Here is a 23,510-nt window from a genome sequence, read left to right as displayed (position 1 = left end):
CCCAGCCCCTCTGGCCCAGCCTGGGCACCATCTGAGGTTGTTGTGACCCAAGGGCAGCATCCAGCACTGAGCCTTGTTGAACCTCCTATGCTTGCCTGACTGAGGGAGCCCTTGATCTTCTCATCCAGATTGTCAATAAAGGTACTAAACAGGACTGGCCCCAGTTCTGAGCCATGCAGAGCATCACTTTGGACTGGCTGCCAGATGGATTTCTCTCCATTCACTAGCACTCTTTGGGCCCAGACACCCAGCCAGATTTTTTTCACAGCGAAGAGTTCACCTGTGCAAGCCGTGAGCAGCCAGTTTCTCCAGGAAAATGCCAAAGTCCAAACACAGCTGTGCTTATTTCAGCCCTCACTCAAATGCCCTGGATGTGCTGTTGTGTGTATGTGAGAGCTGTTAGATAGACACACTCATTGGCTCATACTGTGCAATCAGGTGCATGTGGGAAACTTACAGTCATAGGCCCCTCTTTTGCAAACATTTGCACAACTGAATAATTTCACCAGTGTAAAGAGGCCTGTTAGGCAGGAAAGCACTAGAGGCTTTTTATTTTTTTTAACTTGGGGTAGTTTTGATTTCAAAGACAGACTGAGGGGAGCCCCTCCTTTGTCTTGGACACAGTCTGAATAAGATATTTTGCCGTTATTTAATACTATTCTGACAGGAGTGAAGTGAAAAATGAGAGTTTAATACATGCAGAGACCTGTATATGTAAATAATGTGCTAGATTCAGAGATATGTGTAGATGGAACTGAGGTATGATCATAAAAATGAAATTACTCACCAGTGTAAAACCTGGAATGAAGAAAATATTTGGAGATTAATGTAAATTTAATCAAATAATCACTTTATGCTCTCTTGAAATGCTGCATCCTTGCTAGAACCCCCCTAAGGTACAAACTGTCATACATCATTTCATATAGGCAAGACAGATGATGGTATCTCCAAATACTGGGTTTCTGTAGGGGTTCTGCCCTTGCTTATCTCCATCTCTTTACTTGTGTGTTGTTATAGTATGGTTAATTACACCATAAGAGATCAAAAGTGGTTTTTTTCCCTAAATCTTTTTATCTGTCCCCAAGGCTGCTGCTAGCCCACTTAAGGTTTTGTTTGTTTCCCTTTCAATGGGTGACTGCAAATTGAGAACTTCTTCCTAAGTGGTCCCTTTGGAAAATGCTGATGTGATTTTTGCCCTACCCATGCTCCAGCTGTGAAAAGCTCACTGCTGCTTGTGGAATGACCCTACAGGCACCGTGCCAGTGAGAATCCATTCTATACATTGAGATGGAAATTAGAGTTTAAGATGGTATATCAGGCATCTGTGAGACTGAGTTTATAACTTCAGATTGGAGTGCTTCAGATTGATTATCTATTAATTTAAAAACCTTTATACCCACGAAGAGACAGCACTCTGGACTCAGTCCCCCATTTATTTGCAGGTAGATTCCCATACTCAAAGCAGGGACATGGGCTTTTTCACTGCCTTGCCTTGCCACTGTACTTTGTCCTTGAACTGGAGGCATTACAGGAGAGGTGGAAGGGCAGATTGTGAGTCAGGCACCAGGAACCAGCTGTGTTCCGCTGAAATACTGGGGGTTTGCTCAGAGTGAAAAGTATCAGGCCCTAGACTGTGATCTTGGAGACTTTGTTCTGGCTGCATCTTCCCCTGTGTCTCACTCCATTGTCAGTTCTCAGTGTTCCACGACCAGGGCTGTGGCTGGCAGCTGGAAGGGCTCAGTGTTGTTCCATGCATCCCTGCTCCAACCTGGTGTGTGTTTCTGAGCTGTTGTGCCTTGTGAGGATCTGCTGCCATGGGAGCTGGGTTCAGCTGCCATGGATTTTACCTTCCTTCACGTGTAAAATGGCTGCAGCAGCAGTGGTGGTATGAAAGGCTGGAATGAAAACACACAGCTTGGCCAAATTTCAGTACTTTAACATAGAAGTGGTGCTAGGATGTATTTGCAAGTTCCAAGAGTGTGTGTGTGGGGGAGGGGGCGGTCTCAGGGGAGGGTTTCAATACCGAGTTTTTCCAAGGGAAGGTCTCTGGCTAGCATGCAATTTACATTGTATCTCCATTCATTCATAGAAATCACTGATTATCTCTGGTTGAAACGTTCTTCAAACCAGCCCTGAGGCAGTAGACTGAGATGCTGAATTTCAACACAAATAGTCTAAATTCAATTGAGTATAAGTCCTCTACTGGGAAGTGTTGAGTAAGTTTAATTACAAGCCACTGCAGTGATGATAATAAGCATGTCTACCAGTGCCTATGGTACTCTCATTCTTGGTGTAAATAAATTAGTCAGATCAAGCATTAGGAAAACCCATGTACTATAAAGATGATGGATTGTTGGAAGAGGCTGCAGAGGAAAAGCTGTGGAGTTTTCCTCACTGGAAGTTATTGAGAGCATAGTAGAGAAGTACCTGCTAGTGCATGACCTAAATGCACTCAGACTTAATTCACGTAGAGGCATGGGGAAGAATTACAGTACAGGACTGTTTGCAATCTCTTTCAGCCTGGAGTGGAAGGATAACACACTCCTGAGTTAACCATTTCACATAATTTTGGTATGTGTCTCTCTCTTCTCCGTGCTGAATGTGGCCTTAAGTGATAATTTGATCTCTTTTGCAGCCCCTTATCAAAAATACACCATAGCTGCCATTAATTATGCTGCAAGAATGTATCAAGACTCAATGCAGTGCCATTGCATAAATGGCAGTGTTGCCTGCTGCTCCAAATTTTGCTCCAAGTAATGAATTGCAAATTTGGAAAACCTCAGACTTGGAATTCTCCCCTTTCCTTCCAGTATTATCCACATGCAGCTGTAGCCAGACTTGGGGAGGAGAGTAATACAGCCTTGCCCCAGGTGCATCCCTGTAAGGTACTTCAGTGGTAGAAAAAAGTTACAAGGGTAGTTTGAATAGTTGTTCCGGGACCAAAATTGTGACTTACTTCCTGAAAAAGGATATATGTGAGTGGAATGGAAAGGAGCTTCAGTGGGTATTTTGACTTGCTGCTTGGAGCTGTCTGACTTCAATGTCTAACCTAAGAGCATAGGAATACCAGTCTCCTGTTGAGAGAGGCTGCTGCTTCAAGTCACTCTTGGCAGGAGCCTCTCCCCTTCAACTGAAAACAGAGACTAATTTCCTGATTTAGTAGACACAATTTCTTATGAGAAGTTGAGCAATGTAAATACCAGCAACAAAGATCCTCCTGAAAGAGAAGAGCACTGCTGGAATACCTGTCTGCTGGATGTACAGTTCCCTGGAATCTGCTGTAGGTGGGGCATGACTTGTGAAAGTAGTTACTCTGGGGTTGGATTTGCTGTTACTTATTATCAAAAATGGACTCCTGTCTTCTGGTGTATAACTTATTATCTATATTTTGTATAGCTATTACTGTCAGTTTCTGTTTATTAGTACTGCTTATCTTTCCAAGGTCCTTCTAGCAGATGTCTGCTTGGAAAGCCTGGGTGTCATTTTTGTTGATATTGTGGTCTCTCTGCAGGCCAGAACAATAGTGTTTTTTTACTCCTCAGCTCCCCTGCTGCTGGAGCTGAATGTCAGGGATTTGCAGAGCAAAGAGCCAGAGAAGAAAAGTGGGCAGGATTTGGGCTGCTGCTTGTTTTCCATCAGTTGTAATGCTATTCCTCCAGGTATAAGGTGCATCCTGAGTCTCTCTGTTCCACCTGCAAATAGTTTCCACTCTTTTTCCAGTTTAAGGGTTTTTTCTCTTTCCTGGGTGAGATCAGAAACCCAACGTGTTCATACATTGTCCAACAGGAAGAGTGAAAGTCCACACCCTACATGTTTGTACAGTTAAATGTGAACTAGAAAATGAAATGCAGATGGTTTGGGGTTTTATTTTTATCTTCCAGTCCCATGTTATATCCACAAGACCACCAGATTTTTGTGACAAGTTGCTTCATGATCAAGGGAATATTCAGCATCAGTGGTGACTGGTGGAGAGCTGACCCATCCCAAGTGTCCTTACACTTTAAACTATTCTGGAGCAAAGATGAAGTGCTCAGAATGGACATCTGAGAGAAGCAGAAGTGCGAGAGATTTTTTCCCTAGTATTAGAAAGTTAAAGCAAAATGTTTGGTTTAATTTTTCTACTCCATGCAGTTTCTGGAAATATCAGTACTTTCATGCTGGAGAGAAATCTGGGGAATATTGCAGGAGTTAATTTAATTCAAATCCTTACTTTTGTATTGCATAGTAATAGGTTCATAATAGATATACTTAAGACAATATGTGCAAAAATGTTGCTTTTCTGCACAGTGATGGTGTTCCACACCTCAGTGTCCTCTAAAAGCTTTTGTGGGCTTGTTCTTCTCTCAGACATTTTAGGGAACGGTGCTGGGGAATGGGTAAGTGGCTGCTTAGGGCAGGACCCAGGCTGTTGTTTCATGTGAGGACAGCAGAAGTATCAACTCCAGGATGGGTTATTACCATGCCTAGTGCCCATCTCAGATGTTTGAAACTGACTTGGTGTGTTCACCACAAGCACGACAGTCTGACATTGTTCAACCTGCTTGTGTGTGTGTCATTTAAATTGTGCAAAGGAGAGGACACAGGAATTCTATTCCTAGCTTACCTAAAGACACTGAATCCGTGTTGTACACAAGGTAGAAATCCACTTTTTCATTTTCTCTGGTGTAACATTATTTCTAAAGATAGGACACACCTAATACATGAGTCAGTTCCCTACATGCCATTAGTCTCATACATGCCATAGTAGAAGGCCACCTCTTTGTGGTAACCAGGAAGGAACAGATGTTTTTATCACCTTTGGTCACTGTGAGTAGTGCCTTACTCATGATAACCACCCATGGGGATCAGTCAGGCTATTTGTGCACTGCAGTGTTATTCACTGTGTGGGAGATTGTCAGAGGCTGGTCTCTATTAAAAAACCAACCAGTTTTCTCTTGCACTAGAATGTTTTCAATGGGATCGCCTCATTTAATTTGTGCATTAGAATGTTTCCAATGGGATCAACTCATTTACTCAGGGAAAATTACTAAAAATTATTCCCTGCTAAATGACTTGTGATTTCAGTGGAGCACTTGTGGCAATTTAGGAACAGTTCTACCCTAAACTCATGTGCATGGAGTCAGGGTGCCCTGGGAGAGGAAACTGGGTAGATTTGACAGTGCAGTGTGATTCCAGCTTTCACCAAGGCAGGATCTAAACCCTATTGCTTTGGGAAGACATTGGTATATTCATTGAGACATGTTTTTCTGCTTCTGTTGAAATGTTGTACCTACCTTGCATTTGGTAAAGAGATAAATGCTACATGCCAATCTGTCTCTCTTTGGGAAAAGCTCCATTTATAATTACTGTTTTATTTGCTTTGATGGAGATGCCTGGGCTTGTTAAGTCCTGCAGTGTTTGACTGAGCTGAGTGGTCTGATCAAGGAAGGTTGCTGTGAAATTTTCTTCTGCTTTGGTAAAAGTCGGTTTGGTAAAAGTCAGTTTGGTACACAGAGTTGATGAGATGCCGAAGAGACATGTTTTTCTGAAGCCTAAGCTCTGTTTTGTGTGAATGTCATGTAAGGACTGTGAGCCCTGTGAGTTCAGGGAAGAAGAGGTGAGCCCTTTTCTCCTGATGGAAATCCTTGGGAAGAATTTAAGACCAGGACAGATAAAGGGAGTGGTATACTTCAACTGAGTGCTCCAAGTGAGGGGTGGAATTGAGTGGATGTTGAATGAGTGTTAGGGACTGAATGTGTCTCACCATGTACATGTGCATTTAGTCTTGCAGGTTGCCTTTGATGTAGAATTGTTAATTATCTTTTTTCAACTTACAATAAAAAAACAAAAAACAAGTGGGGGATTTTTTTCCCCTGTGTGGGTGTTGTTTCCTCAGTCCTGGCTGCTCTGGGTGGCATTATTCATTGCCAAGGTTTAAGTATAGTTTAAGATTAATAGTTGGGGCTAGGGGTTAGGATTAAGGGTTGGGTTAGGCTTAATCAGGGTTAGGTTTAGAGTTAGGGTTCACAAGCTTAATTATGTCTCTCCACACACTATAAGCTCATCTTCACTATTATCTTGCTGATTAAATTGCAGTGATCTGTTTTGTTTATAAGCAAAAAAAAAAAAGTGATATATAATAGTTGAGAGGCAGTAATTGGAATTTTCCAGTGCTTTTTCAGCGGGGAACTGTAGCACTAAGCTTTCTCAGTCTTGAACTTTCTCTTTTGTTAAAGGTAATGTATCTAAATAGATATTTCTTTTTCCCTGTGAATGTTTTTTTAAATAGAAATTTTCCACTCATTGTCCATTAATATAATTTGGCACAAAGATAGACTAATTGCATGGGCGGGCACAGTGATAGAGATATAAATCTCTTCCAGTGACAGTGTCTTGAAATAGCAATCAGTCAAGATATCATCACTGCAGTGTTATATTGCAGATCAGATTTTGCTGGCTTTCTGTGAGGGCGTGTTGTATTGAACCCATACATGTGTGTGTATGTACATATGTGTACTGTGTGTGCAGCTGTGGATATTTAATGCTGTTGGATCCTTCTGTCCCTGAACTATTCAGGTGTGATGGATGGTACAATGCAAAAAACAATCTCTGCCTTCTTTTTTATCCACCTTCACCCATACTGTAACACTCCGTGCTGTCAGTGTCAGCTGTTACCTACAGTGCTCAGGAGGGAGATGTGACCCTCCTAGGTCATGTTGAGCTATCCCAGGCCCATCTAACATCCCTGGAAATCCTGAGGTAGACCAGCTTTGAACTCAGTATTTGAAGCCAGATTTCAAGGGATTAAATGTACACTTGGCTTGTTTTTTGGGGTTTTTTTTCCACCATCAGGTCCTCAGTTACCCACCTTCTTGCCTGTTCCCACAGGGAAGCACTTTGGTTCTCTCTCCTAAACTGAATAATGGCAGTCTGTCACCTCAGTCTTGCTGGAAAAGCTGTAAAATGCCTGACCAGAAGTAGCAGGCTTGAGGTCTTGTATTCTGCTTGTTGTGGTCAACTGCTGTTCAGTGCAGGGAGCTGCAGAGAAAGGTCATTTGTGTGGCCATTGCTCTACTGCTATGTTCCAGGTATGGGATCACAGCTGAATGTCTGTTTTTATCTGTTTTTCTATTACTGGTGTATTCACTCTGTTTAATATAAGCAAAAATATTCCAGAAGCTAACCTGGCTCTGACATGTTAGTCTTGGTTCCCTGTCCTCTTGTGCTGATCTCTTCTTGCCCATGCTGCTACTGAACCACCAGTGGGACAGGTCTGGAGACTCAGCATCAGGGAATCTCTGACTCACTGATGACACAGCTGCAGAAATGGATTTTCTTGGCAGGAGAGACTAAAACAGGCGTGGTTTCAGAGAAAAAAAAAATCCTTTGGCAGCCACTTTATGTTGCCATTTTCAAAATGGCATGTTCTGTCAGAAACCCTGCTTCCAACCCTTCTTGCTTGCTTTGGATTTAGAAACATGCTCTTTGATGGGGAAAGCAGACTTGGGGCCAGAAGTTCTTCCTTTGGGTGTCCACCCCTTCATGGCAAAGGCTATTTTCTAGATCACAGCACTCAAGTCTGAATGTCTTTATCAGAGTTAGCTGCTGCATGTCCTCCTGTGCCTCCAGCACATACAGCACCTCCTGGGGGGAGTGCAGGCACTGGCTGTTCTGCTGGGTCGTGAGTTGTTCCCTCCTTGCTGTGCAGCTGCTGTGCAGCACAGTTTAAACCAGAAGCCAATGCAACACATGATACCCAGCTATCTGTGGCATGAAATGGTGTGTTGCCACTTCAAAGGCAGCCCAGAGCCTCGTGGTTGTCCTCTCAAGCAGACCCTGCTCTCTGCTAAACATAAAAGGACATCATGTAAATAGCCTCGCTTGCATCAAGGTCACCAGCTGTGGATCTGGCTCCACGTGTCTGGTGTGTTCTTTACCAGCAGAGATAATAGTATTTAAAGTGACTTTTACTAAGGTTTTTGACTCTTTGGTGTTTTTTACTGCATCTGGCTGCATTACTGGCTTTCTTAGCATTCCCATAACATCTTTTTAATTTTGGGAGCTATTGTAAAAGCAGAATTTTGTACAGCTGAAAGCATTAAAGCCAAAGGGTTCTTGAAGAGGGAGCAGAGCACGCTGTTTCTGACTCTGGTTGCTCATAGCTGGATTCAAAGGAAGCTGACACATCAGTCAGCTCATGTCCAGTTCATGGTTCTACCTTAATTTTAAGCTAGAGTACACAATGTTTGTCTGTGTAAAAGGCCATAATGAAAACAAGAGTGTTGGAAGAAATAAGGTAATTTACTTTTTATGGGTGTTCCTTCCTTCCTGGTTTATGTAGCTCCAGACAATAGACTCATCTTTAAGTAGTTGCAGTTAATGTAAATTAGGCCTAATGAGCAGTTTAATGTAAGAGCCCCACACATTCAACTTACCAGCACAGACTACAGAAAAAAATGGCCACTGAACAAGTTACTGGCATAGTCTGAAGTATGTGGGTCTTACTGCATAAAGCAGTATCAAAGTCATGTTAGGAGGCATCAAAATTTCTTCAGATTGCCTAATTCTCTGACACAAAAGCACAAGCTTTTGAAATCTGGGTTTCTGAAGGTTTGGATAAATTTGCCTTTTTCTGGAATTTTTAAAATCTGAATAACCCTTACCAAGAAAAGCCTTTTTTGTGTCACTTCATCCTCAATGGCTGTGTTTCTTATCAGAGGTTGTCTGCCATGTGCTAATATAAAGAAGTACTTAGGACAAAACATGTTGGCACCAAGCACTAAGTGGGGGTATGAAAATGTGTGACTCTGAAAATGGACTAGAGCTGTGGTTGCAGCTACAGCTTTTGCAGATGAGTGATTTGATTTGGAAAAAAATCCTTCCAAAGATGGGGTGACATGCTGGTTCATGGAAGCAAGCTGCCACTGCTGAGAAGTCAAGTTCATGATTTAACAAACAACACTCTCTCATTTTCCCTTTTTAATTGCAGAAATCAGAGTTCATCTCCTTCATGTTGGGCCACGAGGAAGAACAACTTCCTCGTCATCCCTTATGCTGGCTTTTTCTCACTGTATGTATGAAACCAAGGGGTGATTTTTTTTCTACCAATTTTAGTAACTAAAGTCACAACAAACAATTCAGGATTGCACATAATCACGATGGCTCAGTCTGTTTAGAAAGTTTACTTTGGTGTGTAGCAGCCAGCACATGTTTTTCCATATGGGATTTTTCAGTCTCTTGTGCTCTGTAGCTGCTGGAAGCAGAGGACACTTGGGTGGGTGAGGTGCACCCTTGTCCTGCCTTCACTCTGTACTGGGACAAGTGGGCTCCAAGCCTGGCCCCAGCAGCCTTTGTCCTGATTTTCAACAGACAGAGCACCCAGTTTGCCTGGAGCATTGACCTGTTTGCCCATGGCTTGCTGAACTCGCTCAGCCATGGCCTTTTCCTCTAGTTCTCGACTGGGCAGCTCTTGAGGCTGCCAGTCCTCCTTGTCTCTGACCTTCTGGAAGCAGCAAGACAAACTCTCTCCTGTTCTTCTCCTCTGCACATTTGCAGTCTGCCTTCAAGAAAAGGACTTCTCTTTGCAGCTTTTGTTTATTAAACTGAGAAAAAGAACAATGCCCTGAACTCAAAGCCCTGACATTTATTGGCAGCGTGAGAGCGATTCGGGCAGGCACAAATCCTGTCACCACCTTACTGTGTCATTTGGGACTATTATTACAATAGTGCACGTTTCACACAGCAGTATTTCCTCAGTGTCCTGGCCCTGGAAAACCTCCTGTTACTGGATACTCACCAAGTTGTTAATGGAAAGTTTGGAAGCAGATGTGGCAAGATTTATAAACACATATTAGCTATCTTCTTGCTTCTTCCTGAATCACAGGACCTAATCATAGATTTGGAGAAAGGTTTACATTTTTCCTTAACTAGGACTCAAAGCCCAGACCTATCCGTATTTATTTCTCATAGCTGTGTTCCCAGAAACAGGCCCAGAGAATGTAACAAAAGTATTCCCAAGATTAGCCTGCTAGCCAGAAACATCCTGAGTAATCTGCCTAGAGGGATGGGTGCTGAACATACTCTTGCTGCTGTTTGTGGCTCCCCCTTCCTGCTGTTTGAGGCTTCTTTATTAGTTTCTAACAGCTTTTATTTTCTGATGCTTTTCTGCCTGGGTTTTCTTACACATCTCTTTGATACCTGGGAACCTGGGTTCTTTGAACTGCAAGGCAAACTGGCTGTAGTTCATTCAAGTGTCTCTGTGTAAACGTCCAAAATGATATCTCTTTCATCTGATCCTGTAATGCCTTGCATTTTTTTCCATTCTTCTACCTACTAAAATACTACAGTATTTTACGTGTCAGGTACAGTGGAGCCCAGGTACAGTGAGGGCAGGAAGATCCAGCTCTTCTGAAAATCAGCTACACAGCATCACATTCATTGATGGTGGTAGCAGCAGGGAAGATCTGTGTCGGTTAATAGATGTTAATGCTAGAAATTGGCCAAGTTCTGAATTAGTGTTCTTTCAGGGGACTGCCAGCATAGAAAAGCCTGCAGACCAGGCTATGGGATCAGTGCTAAATCTATTATTCTTCAGGAATTAAAGTGCTGTGATTTAGAAAAGTTACTTTCTTCAGCATGAGCAATGAGTTGCTGTCAGTGGCAGCACTGCTGGGGAAAAGCAGCATCCTGTCAAAGCTGTCCTTTGCATAAAGCAGTGAGAATGCTTCAGTATGATCAGTAACCCTCTTCCTATGGCACTGTTAGTTTGCAGACAGAAAAGATTGATTTAGGCAAAAGATTCTTTTTAGCAGGTAGAACTGGCAGAACTTTATTTGTTCCCAATGGCCTCTGTTTTATACTAAATGTTGCCTTGACATATATGAATGTAAAATTAAAACTGTAGCAGTTATTTTAAATATTGCAGGGGCTTGAGATGAGTGGAATTAAGGAAAAGGCAGGAAATTGGTTTAACTGCTGTTTTGGTAAAGCCACTGGCACAACCTATAGAATTGGTTAAACCATGGAAATAAAGCATGTCTTTTCTGAAAAAATGGAGATGTTAGTTTCTACACCTTTATATATACTTTTTTTTTTTTTTTAATATGGCAATTTAGAGAGCTGGTAAAGACTTGGCCCTGTTCATAGAGCATCTTGGAAGCAGTTTAAGATGAATTAAATCTATTTGCTTAAAAAATAGGTTTAGTTTGCAAATAGCATGAGAAGGTGTAGCAAGAAGAATGTTGTAGGACTGTTTGAGAACTGTCTTACAGCAATTTAGAACCAAAAGGTTTTTCTTTATCAAAATTTTGGATATAAAATGGTTTAATCTGTTGCTTACTAGAAATGAAGGACTTGCCTATGTCATTCCAAAATGTGCAGTTGTGGAAATGAGTAGTTAATGGGGAGTCTGGAAGTGGTGCGAAATCATGGCCAGGCGTACATCAGAAAGCAATTCTTCCTCCATCTCCTCCTCATTTTGCTTGATGGAAAAGCAACACTGTAAGCCTGGTATGTTTCTTTTCTGTTGCTCTGCAATCACAAAAAATGCAAAGCACAAATCTCTTTCATGTCAATGATATTTCAAGAGGATTTCAGGTCTAAAAGGAGAAAGAAAAACAAGTTGTTTCTTATTTATTTGCTTTGTTTTGCTGTTTTCTTTTGAGGCTAGAAATACATCGTGAAGATTGTACAATCGGGGAAGGGCCTGGGAACCTCAGCTGTGCTAAGCCCTCCTTGCCAGAAGCACTGGAGTCCTCGTCCCCACACTGGGATGGCCAAAGGCTCCTGGGGCTGGAGGGCTGAGCAGGGTTGTAGGGAGTCTTCCTCAGCAATGCCTATGTCCTGCTGCCTGGCCAGAAGGGGGTTAAGGACTGCCTGCCTGCTCTGTGATTCAGAGAGATTCCAAGGAAGAAAGTGTGCCTTTTCTTGCAGGAAATCAGAAGACACAAAGGGAGATGCCTTTGCTACTTCAGCTGTAGGAAGAAGCTGTGTCTTGTGTTACTTGGGCATTGTCTTTGACTGAGTAAGAAATGCCCAGGGGAAAAGGGCCAGTGTAGCCTTTGAGGTAGGAGCATGCTGAGATTTCCCTAGACAGGTTAACAAACTTTTCCAAAGTCATAGTGTCTTTGGAAGCAGCCTTGCTACTGGACCTGTGTGGGAGTTGAACCTACTTGCATAATCCATGTGTCAGCTCAGTTGTTTTCTAGTTATGAATTGATCAGGTCATTGATTTGTTGCAAGCATCAGAATTTGGAAGTATTTTAAGTTGGACAGTCTGTTCTAAGGTCTGGTTTTGCGTTGTTAATTTAGTAATACAAAGCTGTGTGTGCTGCTTGGCCTTTCTCTAACAGCATTTAATAGTGGTCTTTCTGAATGTTGTCCTCTTTTTTGAAGATCAAAGTGTTTTGCCTGCTTTTTAAGAAAGCAACCAATTCTGCCCAACTTACAGAAAAAAACACCTGGTGGTGTAAGCTTGGGGACCTAGACATGCTTTTCCATTTACAGGAAGGATACAGTTACTTGGCAGAAATGGAGCATAAACAAAGAAAGAAACAGTGAGAACGTGATTACTAGGCACGTGGAAAATTACTTTCAAGCAAGTCTCTTTGAGATCAAGAAGTGTTAAGACAGATCCTGTCCACACTGACCCCAAGCAGGTCACCACTGACCCAAACCCAGCTAAGGGTATGAGCTGGCAAGAGGGCAAACACATACCAGTTTGCAGAAATTAGTTTTGTTATGATATTCATCCTGAACTAGTAGGTAAAGAGGTAGGGCATCTTGGAAGCAGTTATAATAGCTTCCTTCTGGGAAGAAATTTGATGATTTGCCATTGTTTTTCTGTGGCTGAGATGGATGGTAGAGGTAGATGTGCCATTGTTCACAAATGATGCTGTGACAGTTCCCTGCTCTAGACTGTCATGCCTTGCCTGGAGCCAGTGAGTCTCAAGGCTGCCAAGGGCAGACCACAGTCTAAAACTGTGGGGAGCCATCGGGCTGCTGTGACACTTAGTGATTCATTACAGAGAGGAGTTGCTGCCTCTGCTTGTACCCATTCTAAAATTCTCCACTCTTTAAGAGGCAATGAGAAATGGTGAAATTGTGAACCAAGGGAAACATAGGGCTGCAGAGACCATCGAATCTTTTTCCTGGACAAAACTGTTCCTATCACCTCCATGTCTCATGTGCCCTGAAAAATCCCTTCTGTTTTCTCAGCCAGGGTGTCCTTCTCAGACAGAAGCCCTGCATCTATCCTCTCATCTCAGTGGGGATCTCGGGCCCTTTGCAGTGCTAGTTGCTTGTGAACCCTTCTCTTTAAATTCATCCCAGCTTTTATTTTTGGCTTGTAATACCCAGCCACGGAGGGCTCCTTTAAAAACTGCCTGAAAGCAGGAGAAACACTTTTGCCTGAAGAGTCCCTGAGACTCTGGGACATGCAGTAAAAAAATTTTACTTTTGACTCTCAGTTAATTACTTCCAGAATTTACTGCAGGGTTCCTCTGCCCTCTTAATTGAGGCTGGATATTGCTGGGGTACTGTGCACCTTGCATGTTTCCTCCCCTGCTTGGTAACCCCAGTTTCTGTGGGTGCCCTGGTTCTCCCAGTCCCTCGTGGTAGAGGGTCTGTGGACCCCTGGCCTTGGCATCACTCCTTGCCTGACACCCCACTGGAATTTATCACTTCCTCCAAGGTGGCAGCTTTAGAATCCTGGCAGTGTTTGTGCTGGCTGACACATGAGCATTGCCTCCCACAAGGATTTCAATAGTTTCCTCCTGCTGCAGTGTCTCTGAGAGTTGAAGTATCTGATCCAATAAAAGATCATGTCTCAGCAGGTGCTGCGGCTTCAGCAAACAAAGGTCTGTCAAGTGTAGAAGGTGGTGTTTATGCATACGTTTTAATCCTTGTTTGTTCAGTACTTTTAAGGTGTAAAATATCTCTAAAATGCTGGCTTCTCATTGTTACTATTACCACTGCATCTTAATTTATTCATGACAAACTAGTGCAACAAGTGGGAGTTCTTCCAAAATTCTTTAGTCACACCATTCCAGATGTCTTGGAGGAATCTGGTCTGACACAAGTGTGCCCCAAGATCCCAGTGCATGAAGCAAGAGGAGTTGGAAACCATGTTTCAGCTAGAATTGGTATCATGGAAACATGTTGGAATGAGTCACACAACTGGAAAACTGCAGTGGAGGGCTACAAACTTTACAGAAGAGATAGACTGGGAAGGAGCAGGAGTATTGCACTCCCTGTTAGGGAATGGGTGGTTTGTGAAGGGCTGTCTCTGAGAAACAGCTACAAACAGGTTGAGTTTGTGGGTAAAAGTCAAGGACCACACCAACAAAGGACGCCTCATGGGTGGGGTCTACTACAGGTTTCTGACCGGGGGAACCTCTTGCCAGGGCCTCTTGGCTCAGCTGCAGGAAGCATCGTGCTCACAAGCTCTCATCCTGGTGGGGGATTTCAACCATCCAGATATCTGCTAGAAAAGCAATGCAGCTGGCTGTAGGCAATCCAGGAGACTCCTGGTGTGCATCAAGGGTAAATTTCAGATCCAAGTGTTACATAAACCAATGAGGGAAGATATGTTAGTGGACCTGGTGCTCACCAGTGCAAATGAACTCACTCCAGGGGTTAAGATTGGAGGTCGCCTGGGCTGTAGTGAGCATGCCCTGGCTGAGTTTGTGATCTCAAGAAACATGGGTGTGGCAAAGAGCAAAGTCAGGACCCTGAACTTTAAAACAGTGAACTTCCAGCTGTTTAAAGAATTAGTGGATGATTCTCTGGGAAACTCACTGCCCTGAGTTCATCCCAAATGCTGTCCTTAGCTGACCAGAGCTGGCAACTCTTTAAGGCCACTTTTCTTAGAGCACATGACCTCTCCCTCCCAATGTGTAAGAAGTCAAGTAAGGCAGGCCAGAAACAGCATGGCTGAGCAGGGACCTTCCTCTCAAGCTGATGAACAAGAAGAAAACGCACAGCTAGTGGAACCAGGGTCAGATGACTGGGGGAGGTACAGGAATACCATTTGGATGGGTTGGGATGGGATCAGGAAAGGTAAGGCACAGATAAAATGTGACTTGGCAAGGGATGTGAAGAATAACTGGGAGGCATTCTGCGAGTACAGTGGTCAGAAAAGAAAGTCCAAAGAGAGTGTACCATGCCCCCACCCCCTCCAATAAAGGAGAAGGAGAGATGGTGTCAAGGGAGAGGATCCTGCCCTTCTTCTCTCGTGAGACCCCACCTGGAGTGCTGCATCCAGCTCTGGGGCCCTCAACACAAGAAAGAGGTGGATCTGTTGGAATGAGTCCAAAGGAGAGCCATGAACACGGTCAGAGGCATTGACCACCTCTCGTATGAGGATAGGCTGAAAGAGCTGGAGTTGTTCAGCCTGGAAAAGAGAATGCTCCAGGGAGACTTCATTGTGGCCTTCCAGTACTTAAACTGGGTTATAAAAAAGAGGGAGAGCAACTTTTTGCATGGGCAGATAGTGATGGGACAAGGGAGAATGGTTGTAAACTGAAAGATGGCAGATTTAGATCACACATTAGAAATAAATTCTTTGCTGTGAGGATGATAAAGCACTGGCACAGGTTGCCTGGAGAGGCTGTGGATGCCCCATCCCCAGAAGTGTTCATGGCCAGGCTGGATGGGGCTCTAGGCAGCCTGATCTGGCAGAAGGTGTATCTGTGGGCTCAGAAGAAGATGATCTTTAAGGTCCCTTCCAACCCAAGGCATTGCACAATTCTGATTCTACGAAGTCAGTGTAAAACTGTACAAAAAGATACTGACTGATACACTGCAGTGGGTGACACCAGCAGATAAAGATATTTTTGCCAAACTCTTTCTTCATGATGAGGGCCAGGGAAGAGCACATCCTGGAGAGAAGAGCAACACAAATAGCCTTGGGAGCAAGCTTTGGCTGAGATGTGTGTTCTGTGTTTGTCTCTTAATTTAGGAGTATCGGGAAAACCCACGAAGGAAAAAATGTGGATATTTTCCAGATGCAGAGTGATTCAGGGCTGTAATTACCAATGCTCGCCTACTGAAATATTTGTACAATTGCCATGGGATACTGTAACTAGCAACATCCATTGGATTGTTTTTAAATCTAAAGCAGTAATGCTGTGCTAGTGTACCTGAAGTCTGCACCAGTGCTTGACAAACCTGCCTCTGTATGGCAGGTTTAGGTTCTGTACAGCTTAAGAAATGATGCTTTTACTGCTCAGTTGCATCAGCTGAGAAATCTTTGTCAAACTCGTTTGTATCTGAGTCCTGTGCAGAGTGCACTGACTGATTCCACAGTTGCAAGGATTTACTTTATTCCTTTCGGTTTCATTTCAGAAAAGAGTGAATTGGGGAGGGTTGTTTCTTTCGGTTTGGGGTTTTTTTTTTTGCTTTTGATTACACAGGAATTCTGTGGGTTAAGAAGCCACTAAAAAGGAACAGAATGAGACTGAGAGATTATGCACGACAGGAATAGAGTCTGTTACAGAGTTGCAGATTGTTTATTGCTGCCGTGCTTTGATAAGTGACAGCAACTGGCTGTAATTCTCCCGGTGCCGCCCCGCTGCTTTGATCAGCAGCGAAACTGTTAACAGTGCTGACAATTAATTACTGTCCATGGGCATTGCAGCTTGAACTTCCCCTGCCAAACAGTGGCAGATCACACCCGGTCTGGGCTATTGTTTAAGGCTTTCTTTGGACATATCGCTGGGCTGAATCACTTTGTGCTTCTTCTCGGGATTTTCTTCCACAGTCACCGTGGTTAGAGAGTCGCCCTGGTTTTCTGAGCGAGAGCTGGGCTCGCAGGCAGGGTGCTGGCAGCGTGTGGGAGGTGTGTTTGAGAGCCATGTGCCCCTGGAGCACAGGCTCTGCGTGCCGGTGTCTTCTCTGCCTCCCGTGCTGATCTGCAGCCTGCAGGTGTGTAGCATCCGGGGGGGGACCAGAAAGGATCGTCCCCTGTGACAAACTGGGGAAGGGATGGTGGCTCTGAATGCAGGTGTTATGTGCGAGAGAAGAGTCATTGCCCTCTGAGGCTGCGAGCATTGCGGTGAGTGTCCTTTTCCCCTTCCCCAAGACTGATCCCAACCTTCCTACTTTCTTAACACTCTCTAAAATCCTCCCTTTGTGTAGGCTCTTTCTTTATGCCTTTCAGTCTCTCCTTTTTTTTTTTTTTTTTTTTTTTTTTTACCTCACCTCCTCTTCTCTCTTCATCTCTTATTCCTCTCCTTTGAGTCTCCTCTTCTTTGTTTCCATCCCGTGCCTCAGAGGCTGGACAGTCTTAAGCAATTGCAGCGGGTTCTTGGAACATTTATAGCCTTATGCTTTGGGAACCTTTGACTGGCAGGAATTGTATCTGATGGATTTAAAAGTATCTGAACACCCTATTTGCATTTCTGCGTGTCTGCTCAAAACCACACGGACACTCAGCTCCCTTGAGGCTTGAATTCTGATAGCAGCAGCTGTGGCAGTGGAATCCTGTGATTTGCTTCATCAGTTGACATTTCAAGGAATTTGGACTGATATAACAAGGTTGGCCATCTTACTGCCCTCTGCTGCTAAACAGCTTGGGTACCTTCTCACCTGCATAAAGGGTAGGTATAACTGGCTTTATTAGTGAGAGCCCACATGAAAGTGTGCCCCCTCCATATGTTTTTGTTGCTGTTATTATTACTATCCAGCTGTCTGTATTGATTTGTGGTGTATTTTATTCAGCTAAACCCACGATCAGCCCAATCCTTCTCTGTGTCTAGATTGCTTGTAGAATTAGGAGTTTTAGCAGTGTTTTCAAGATCAGGAGGAAATCCTCTCAAAATTAGGTCTGCCTATGTAAACAACTTGCACTACTTTTTAACTGCTGTTCTGTAATATTGATACAACCCTCCCCTAGTGTGAATTCAGCTATGCCAGTATGAACATGCTTATACCAGTGTGGCTTGTTCCCCTGTGGGAAAGAAGAACCAGCTCTTCTGGTATACAGCACATTTTTTTTGCTCTGATTACATCCACACTTTTGTTGTATCATCAGAAATATAGCAGCAAATAATACTTGTAATTGAACAAGGGTGAACTGGTACAAAATCATGTATAGAGCAAGTCTTGGTCTGCAGACTGCCTCAATAACTCTTTGAGAAGAAGTGTTGAATATGCTGTGCATTTATAATCTTGTCTTTGTGACCAGAGGTACAGTGGAAAGATTTGGTGTTTCTGCCATTATGTATTCACAGTTAAGAAACTAAGAACTGGCCAGTGTGTCGGCTATAAAGTCACGGCTGTGAGTCATGTAAGTCGTGGTTGTTGTTTATTTATAAATAAAGTACCTAAGATTTTAGTCACTTTCAGACTGATTACTGACCATTGCTTTTATGTGCAGCCAGTTAGCAATGTATTGGCAGAGATGTAAATTCCAGTAACGCTTGCTTAGAAGTGCCTTTGAGCTGTCAGGGAAATAGAGAGGTATTTTAGCAATGTCACAAAAATGAGTCCTGAAAATCCACTTGCACCAGGGAAATGTGACTGCCTGGTGGGTGTGAAACACTTATCTGTGGTCATCTATGTCAGTCATCAGTAGGGCAGGGCAGTCTAAAGACCAGCAGTACATAGTGAAACTTTGGAAAATTCCAAGCAGACACTATAATCCTAAACATCATGGTTTATCAGTGGGGTTAATCTAGATGGTCAGTATGTGTCTTGTAGCAAGGAATGTGTAGGGAAGACTCTTGGTGTTTGCAGGCAAAGGAGAAATACATTTGGTATAGAAATCACTTTATATTCAGAGCTTTTTGGGAAGGCAGTGCCACCAGCAGAAATGTTGTTTTGGGAAGAACTGTCTTAATTGTACATGACTGATGACAGGTGTCTGGAAACATGGGACCCAACTAAAGCTTTTAGGTTCTCTTCTACCAGAGAAAATAAGCAGGGTAGACTCCTTTTCTTCTGCAAGGTAAGAGGTTATTTTAAGGTATTTTAAGTTATTTCAAGGTGATAGTGACATGAAGGAATTGATAGAGAGGAGAGAAGCTGGTGCCATTAGGGGACTACAAAGGTTTGTTAGAAGGAACATTCTTTGTTTTGCTGCGTGTTGGCACAATTACAGGTTGTTGAGGGAAGTAAATTGTCACAGAACCTAATAGTTTCCTCCTATGAGTTAGTGTCACCTCTGTCTCATTTAATTCCCACCTTTGCTTGTTGTGAGTGCCATTTCCCTGCTGCGTTTCTCAACTTCATTACCTCCAGACTGAGCACTGCTTCGGGAGCAGCTTTCCAAACTGCAAGGGGCTTGTTTTGCAGAGTGAGGTGCAAATCTCCTGTGCTGTTTTTTTCCCTGAGCTCGCTGACTCCCCACGACTGCAGTGATGGTGGCAGAGGTGACTCCCGTGAGCAGGCCGGGTCTCTGCCTGCAGGCTGGGGCTGCAGCTGGGGCTGCTGGGGTGGCACAGGCTCACAGCAGGTGGTAAAACTGCTGTATGGTCGTCAAGAGCAAGCAGCTGACCCTGAGCAAATCTGCAGCTGGGTTGTAACCCAGCCAAGTGTCCAGCTTGCCCTGGTCTTTGCTGCCTCTTTCTAGGAGGAAAGTGATCTGTGGGAGTCCTTTTGCTGGGTTACATTACTTCTTTCCCTGAGTTGCCTCATGGGTTTTGTCTGTTCTGTTTGCATCGGGTGGGAACTGCAAGCTGTCAACAGCTGATCTTCCACCTTAAAAGTCCAGCAACACTGGCAGTCCTGGAAGGAGAGTCAGAGATATCAGACAGCTCCTTGCCTGCATCTCTTGGCAGCATGGTTTGCAGTCAGGACAGTTTATGTGAGATTAACAGACAGAGGCAGTCTCAGCTTGGCCCCACTCCCACAGGAGTTTCTGCAAACTCTACTGCTGAGCAGTTTTGGAAAGCTCCCTTTTATTAGTCTGCTTGCCTCCACTTTTAACCAGATAGGAAATTGTTCATTATAAAAGGCCCAGTTGTCCTTACAGCAATCTCATCACTGCTGTCTGAGAAGTGAAGCTGTTAATATCTGTGTTTACACATTTCTCTAAAGATGAAGAGATGAGTGCAGTGGAAGATTAGTTTTGCTGCAAAAGGCAGTGAATGAGCTGACCCGATCAAGGGGAAGACATTAAAATGTTACGCTTTTTAGTTTTCTCTGCTTCACTCAGACATTAGCTGCTGTGGTCTGATGCTGTTTAGCAAATACATTCGGGTCCAAGTGCTGCTTGAGATGATAGAAACCCAATATGCTTTTAGAGGCAGAGGCAATTATTTGTTATGTGTTTGTACAGCTCCTAACACTGTGGGTTGCTGTGCCTCCTGATTGCTAATGGCTGAGCAATAGTATTTGTTACTGGTAGTTGGTAATAGCAGCCTGTGTCTGTGCCCTGTAGGGGAATTTGGTACATGTGCACAGCCATGGGATGTTAAAGATATTGTACCTTTTAGAGGCACCACGAAGTCTGCACAGACCATCTAGCCTTCTGCCATTTTAAGTGCTTCCTTACTTCACTTAAGAGATATTTGTTTATTCTTTCCCCTTATGCCCTCCCAAACTTTTCAAATCTTTCCCATCTGGGCTCTTTTGTTTATAAATTCTTCCGTATTTGGAGCTTGTAGGCAGCAACCACTTTGAAGTCTGCTTTTCTAATACAAACCAAATAGTTGCCAGGAAGCATCATGGGCTCTTGCTCTCCTCTGTCCTCTCTTTACAGCACTGCAGGTCTCTGAGATTGCCTCTCTTCTACCAGTTGGATGCTCAGCCATGCACTACCAGTCAGCATCAACATCACCCTGCTAAGGAGGCCACAAAACTTCCCTGATTTACACACCCTGAGGATCTGACAGAGCACAGATATTTTCATTCATTTGGGTTTGTTTGTCTTGAGAAATCAGTGTGGCAGCTCCCTCCTGTTGTGTGAGACCACACAGCTGAAGCCTATCCCTTTTTTCCTGGTATGGAAAAGAAGAGCTGGTCAGCCTTCTTCTTCACCCTGAGAGGGCCTGAAGTCTGGCCTCATAAAAACTGTCACCTTTTAGCCATTCTCTTTGTCACTTCCTTTCCATAGCAGAGATAATGGAAGTGTTTCCTGCTAACTGCTGTCTCTGTGATAAATTGCTGTGTCCTTTATTGGAAAGCATTGTATAACTGCTCTTAGCACTGTGATAAAGAAAATGCTGTGAACTGGCTGTATTGTGTTTGGCTTCCTTTCAGACAAGGCCAGTCTGGATGCTGAGGACCTGATCTTCCTTTTGGGTCAGACCTCAGCTCACATTTGTGTGGGAGTCAGGGATTTATGTTTGCTTAAAGCCACATTTTTGCTTTTGGCATGGAGCTGCTGAAGGCCAGTGTGATCTATAAATCTATAGAAGCGGGGTCTGCAGGTGCCCCTTGTTCTCCATATTCTCCTTTGAGCTCTCCTGTGGCATGGACATCCTTGTGTTGGTGTTATGCTGCGTGGTGAGGCCTTCCCTACCCTCCCCAGCTGGGAGCTCTCCAGGCAGGGCTGATTTTGACCTCCCTTGTATTTCCAGTTGCCAGTGCTTATAGCCAGGAGGGTTTGTAGCCAAGCTATACTATTGTTTCAGTTAGATTCTTTTGCCTGCATGTTTCCATTCAGTGACAAAAAAAGCTGGTGTCAGTATAGGTTAGCTTTAAAGTGATAAGAAGAGTCCTGTTCCTGAATTCCACAGCTTTCAGATTTGTTGTCTTGTATCAAGAGCTGTATTGTTAGGTTTGCTGCCCATAAGCCTGGGAATCCTGATTCTCCAGGGCTTTAACTTATGGCTGATAACTCAGTTTCAGTCTTGCTTATGTCCAGCATGCTGCACCTGATAGTGGGACAATTGTATGAGTACAGAGTAGTCACTGGCAAAAATACTGGGATAATTTTAGTTGAACAAGTGGAAGGAGATGGGAAAAGGCAAATACACAGTTAGATATGTATGACATGGGTGTGCTCATCCACCTGTGTGCCTAAAACTCCCGCTGGCTGAGTTGAAGGAAAGCCACAATGTAAAGAGTTCATCCTATCTGCTTTTTTTTATTGTGTGAGGTAAACTGGGAGAGAAGGAGAGACTGGGGTAGGCACAGGAGGGTTTTCATCTTGAGAGCTGAAGCTGAGAGTGGGTTTCATCATGGATGCTCAATCAGCCTTTGCACAGTTTGAGTCCTTTGGGCTCATTTAACACAGCATAAATCCCACTCTGCACACTCTTTGTGAGTTGTCTAGTTCCCCTCCTCCTGCAGAGATTTTTAATTAAAAATCTAGGACCAAAATAACTGCAGTACTGACTTTTAACTAATGTTGAAGGAGGAGCTGGATGCCTTCGTCTCTGAGAAATAGTGAGGTTTATGCAGAGATACTCAGTATATTCATTTCCTGAAGAATTTCAGGGAGAGTGGCTATATTAGAGGAAGTATAGGTGAATTCTAAATTTCAACCACTGTACAACAGATCCTAGTATATTACAGTGCCCAAAAGTCTGAGAAGCTGAACAGGGACATATAAGGATCTCTTCAAAAATAGATGCACTTCCTTAAAATTTATTTTGTCATGTTTATTCAGCCCTCCTTATGAAGGCCCCTGAGATTTACAGATCCTGTCTGAATCTGATAGGAGAAACAAAAAAATAGAGTGGAAAATTCAGCATGATTAGAGCCCCACAGGATGTGGTCATTTCCCCATCATTTACCTGTTCTGCAGAAGCAGGTGAGCCAGGTCAGCCATAATTTAGTAAGCTTGGGGTTTTTAGAGCCATTGGGTGGAAATATAGTTTGTGCTCATACAATATGTCAAGGTAGAAATACACTTCTAATCTAAAATTCTTTGGGACCCTGGATGCTCGTAGCATAATCTGGAACTGAATCTTTGTGGTATTGAACAGCATTTGTTTTCTGTCTTGTAAGATGGTCTGTAAACATCCTTTCCTGCCATTACCCTTGCCTTACTGCTGTGGCAAAGTTCCCCTTGGAGCCCAAGTCTGGGAATGGCTCAACAGACTTGAGCTAGAAATTGATTCTGGTTTACTTTGTTACATGGGGGCAGTATTTCACAAACAAGGGAATAATGTCAGAAGGACCCTCTCAAGCATGAAAGCAGGTCTTCAAATTAACTTCCTATTTCCTAGCCATTGTGTGGTGGCAATGTAGCCCCAAGGCACAATCTTTTCCAGTCTTAATTGTATAAAGGCTGAGGTGGATATCACAGAAAACCATCAGTGAGGCTTGCAGTCATCTGGGTTTTTAAAAATGTCATTAAAAGTAGAATCCTTCCATTAAAAGGGAATATGTTCTTATTATGTGATTTAGCAGGATGAGGCAGTAATGATGCTCTTTAATATGTTCTTTTCAAAGAAAAATATCAAGGCAAGAACTGGCCTTGAAGACGTGGCCTGCTTGCAAATGATATAACTGTGCCCCTGTCCAAACCAAAGTGATTTTGTCATGGCTTTAAATTTCCAATAGGTTTAGCTAAAGCAACTAAGTTACTGTCTTATTTATGTTTCTGTGCACCTGATACCAGCTCTCACTGCCCTGAGTTT

General features: G+C 43.5%; 1 protein-coding gene across 6 annotated transcripts in view; it reads left to right on the top strand.

The window, feature by feature from the left end:
* OSBPL5 (oxysterol binding protein like 5) overlaps window positions 1-23,510 on the top strand; it is a 135,855-nt gene that overhangs the window by 42,158 nt on the left and 70,187 nt on the right. The window contains exon 1 of one of the 6 annotated variants that reach the window (XM_041415031.1): window positions 16,942-17,032. The exons of the other annotated variants lie outside the window; for them this stretch is intronic. Within the exon in view, the coding sequence (XP_041270965.1) occupies window positions 16,976-17,032 (57 nt within the window). The 5' untranslated portion in view covers window positions 16,942-16,975. Of the gene's footprint in view, window positions 1-16,941; window positions 17,033-23,510 lie in introns of those variants that run through there. 6 annotated transcript variants of the gene reach the window in all.

The sequence above is a fragment of the Onychostruthus taczanowskii genome, unplaced genomic scaffold, assembly GCF_017590055.1.
Source record: "Onychostruthus taczanowskii isolate IOZ18803 unplaced genomic scaffold, ASM1759005v1 scaffold49, whole genome shotgun sequence".
NCBI lineage: Eukaryota > Metazoa > Chordata > Aves > Passeriformes > Passeridae > Onychostruthus > Onychostruthus taczanowskii.
Note: the sequence above shows the minus strand (reverse complement) of the source record. Positions and strands in the feature narration are given on the sequence as shown.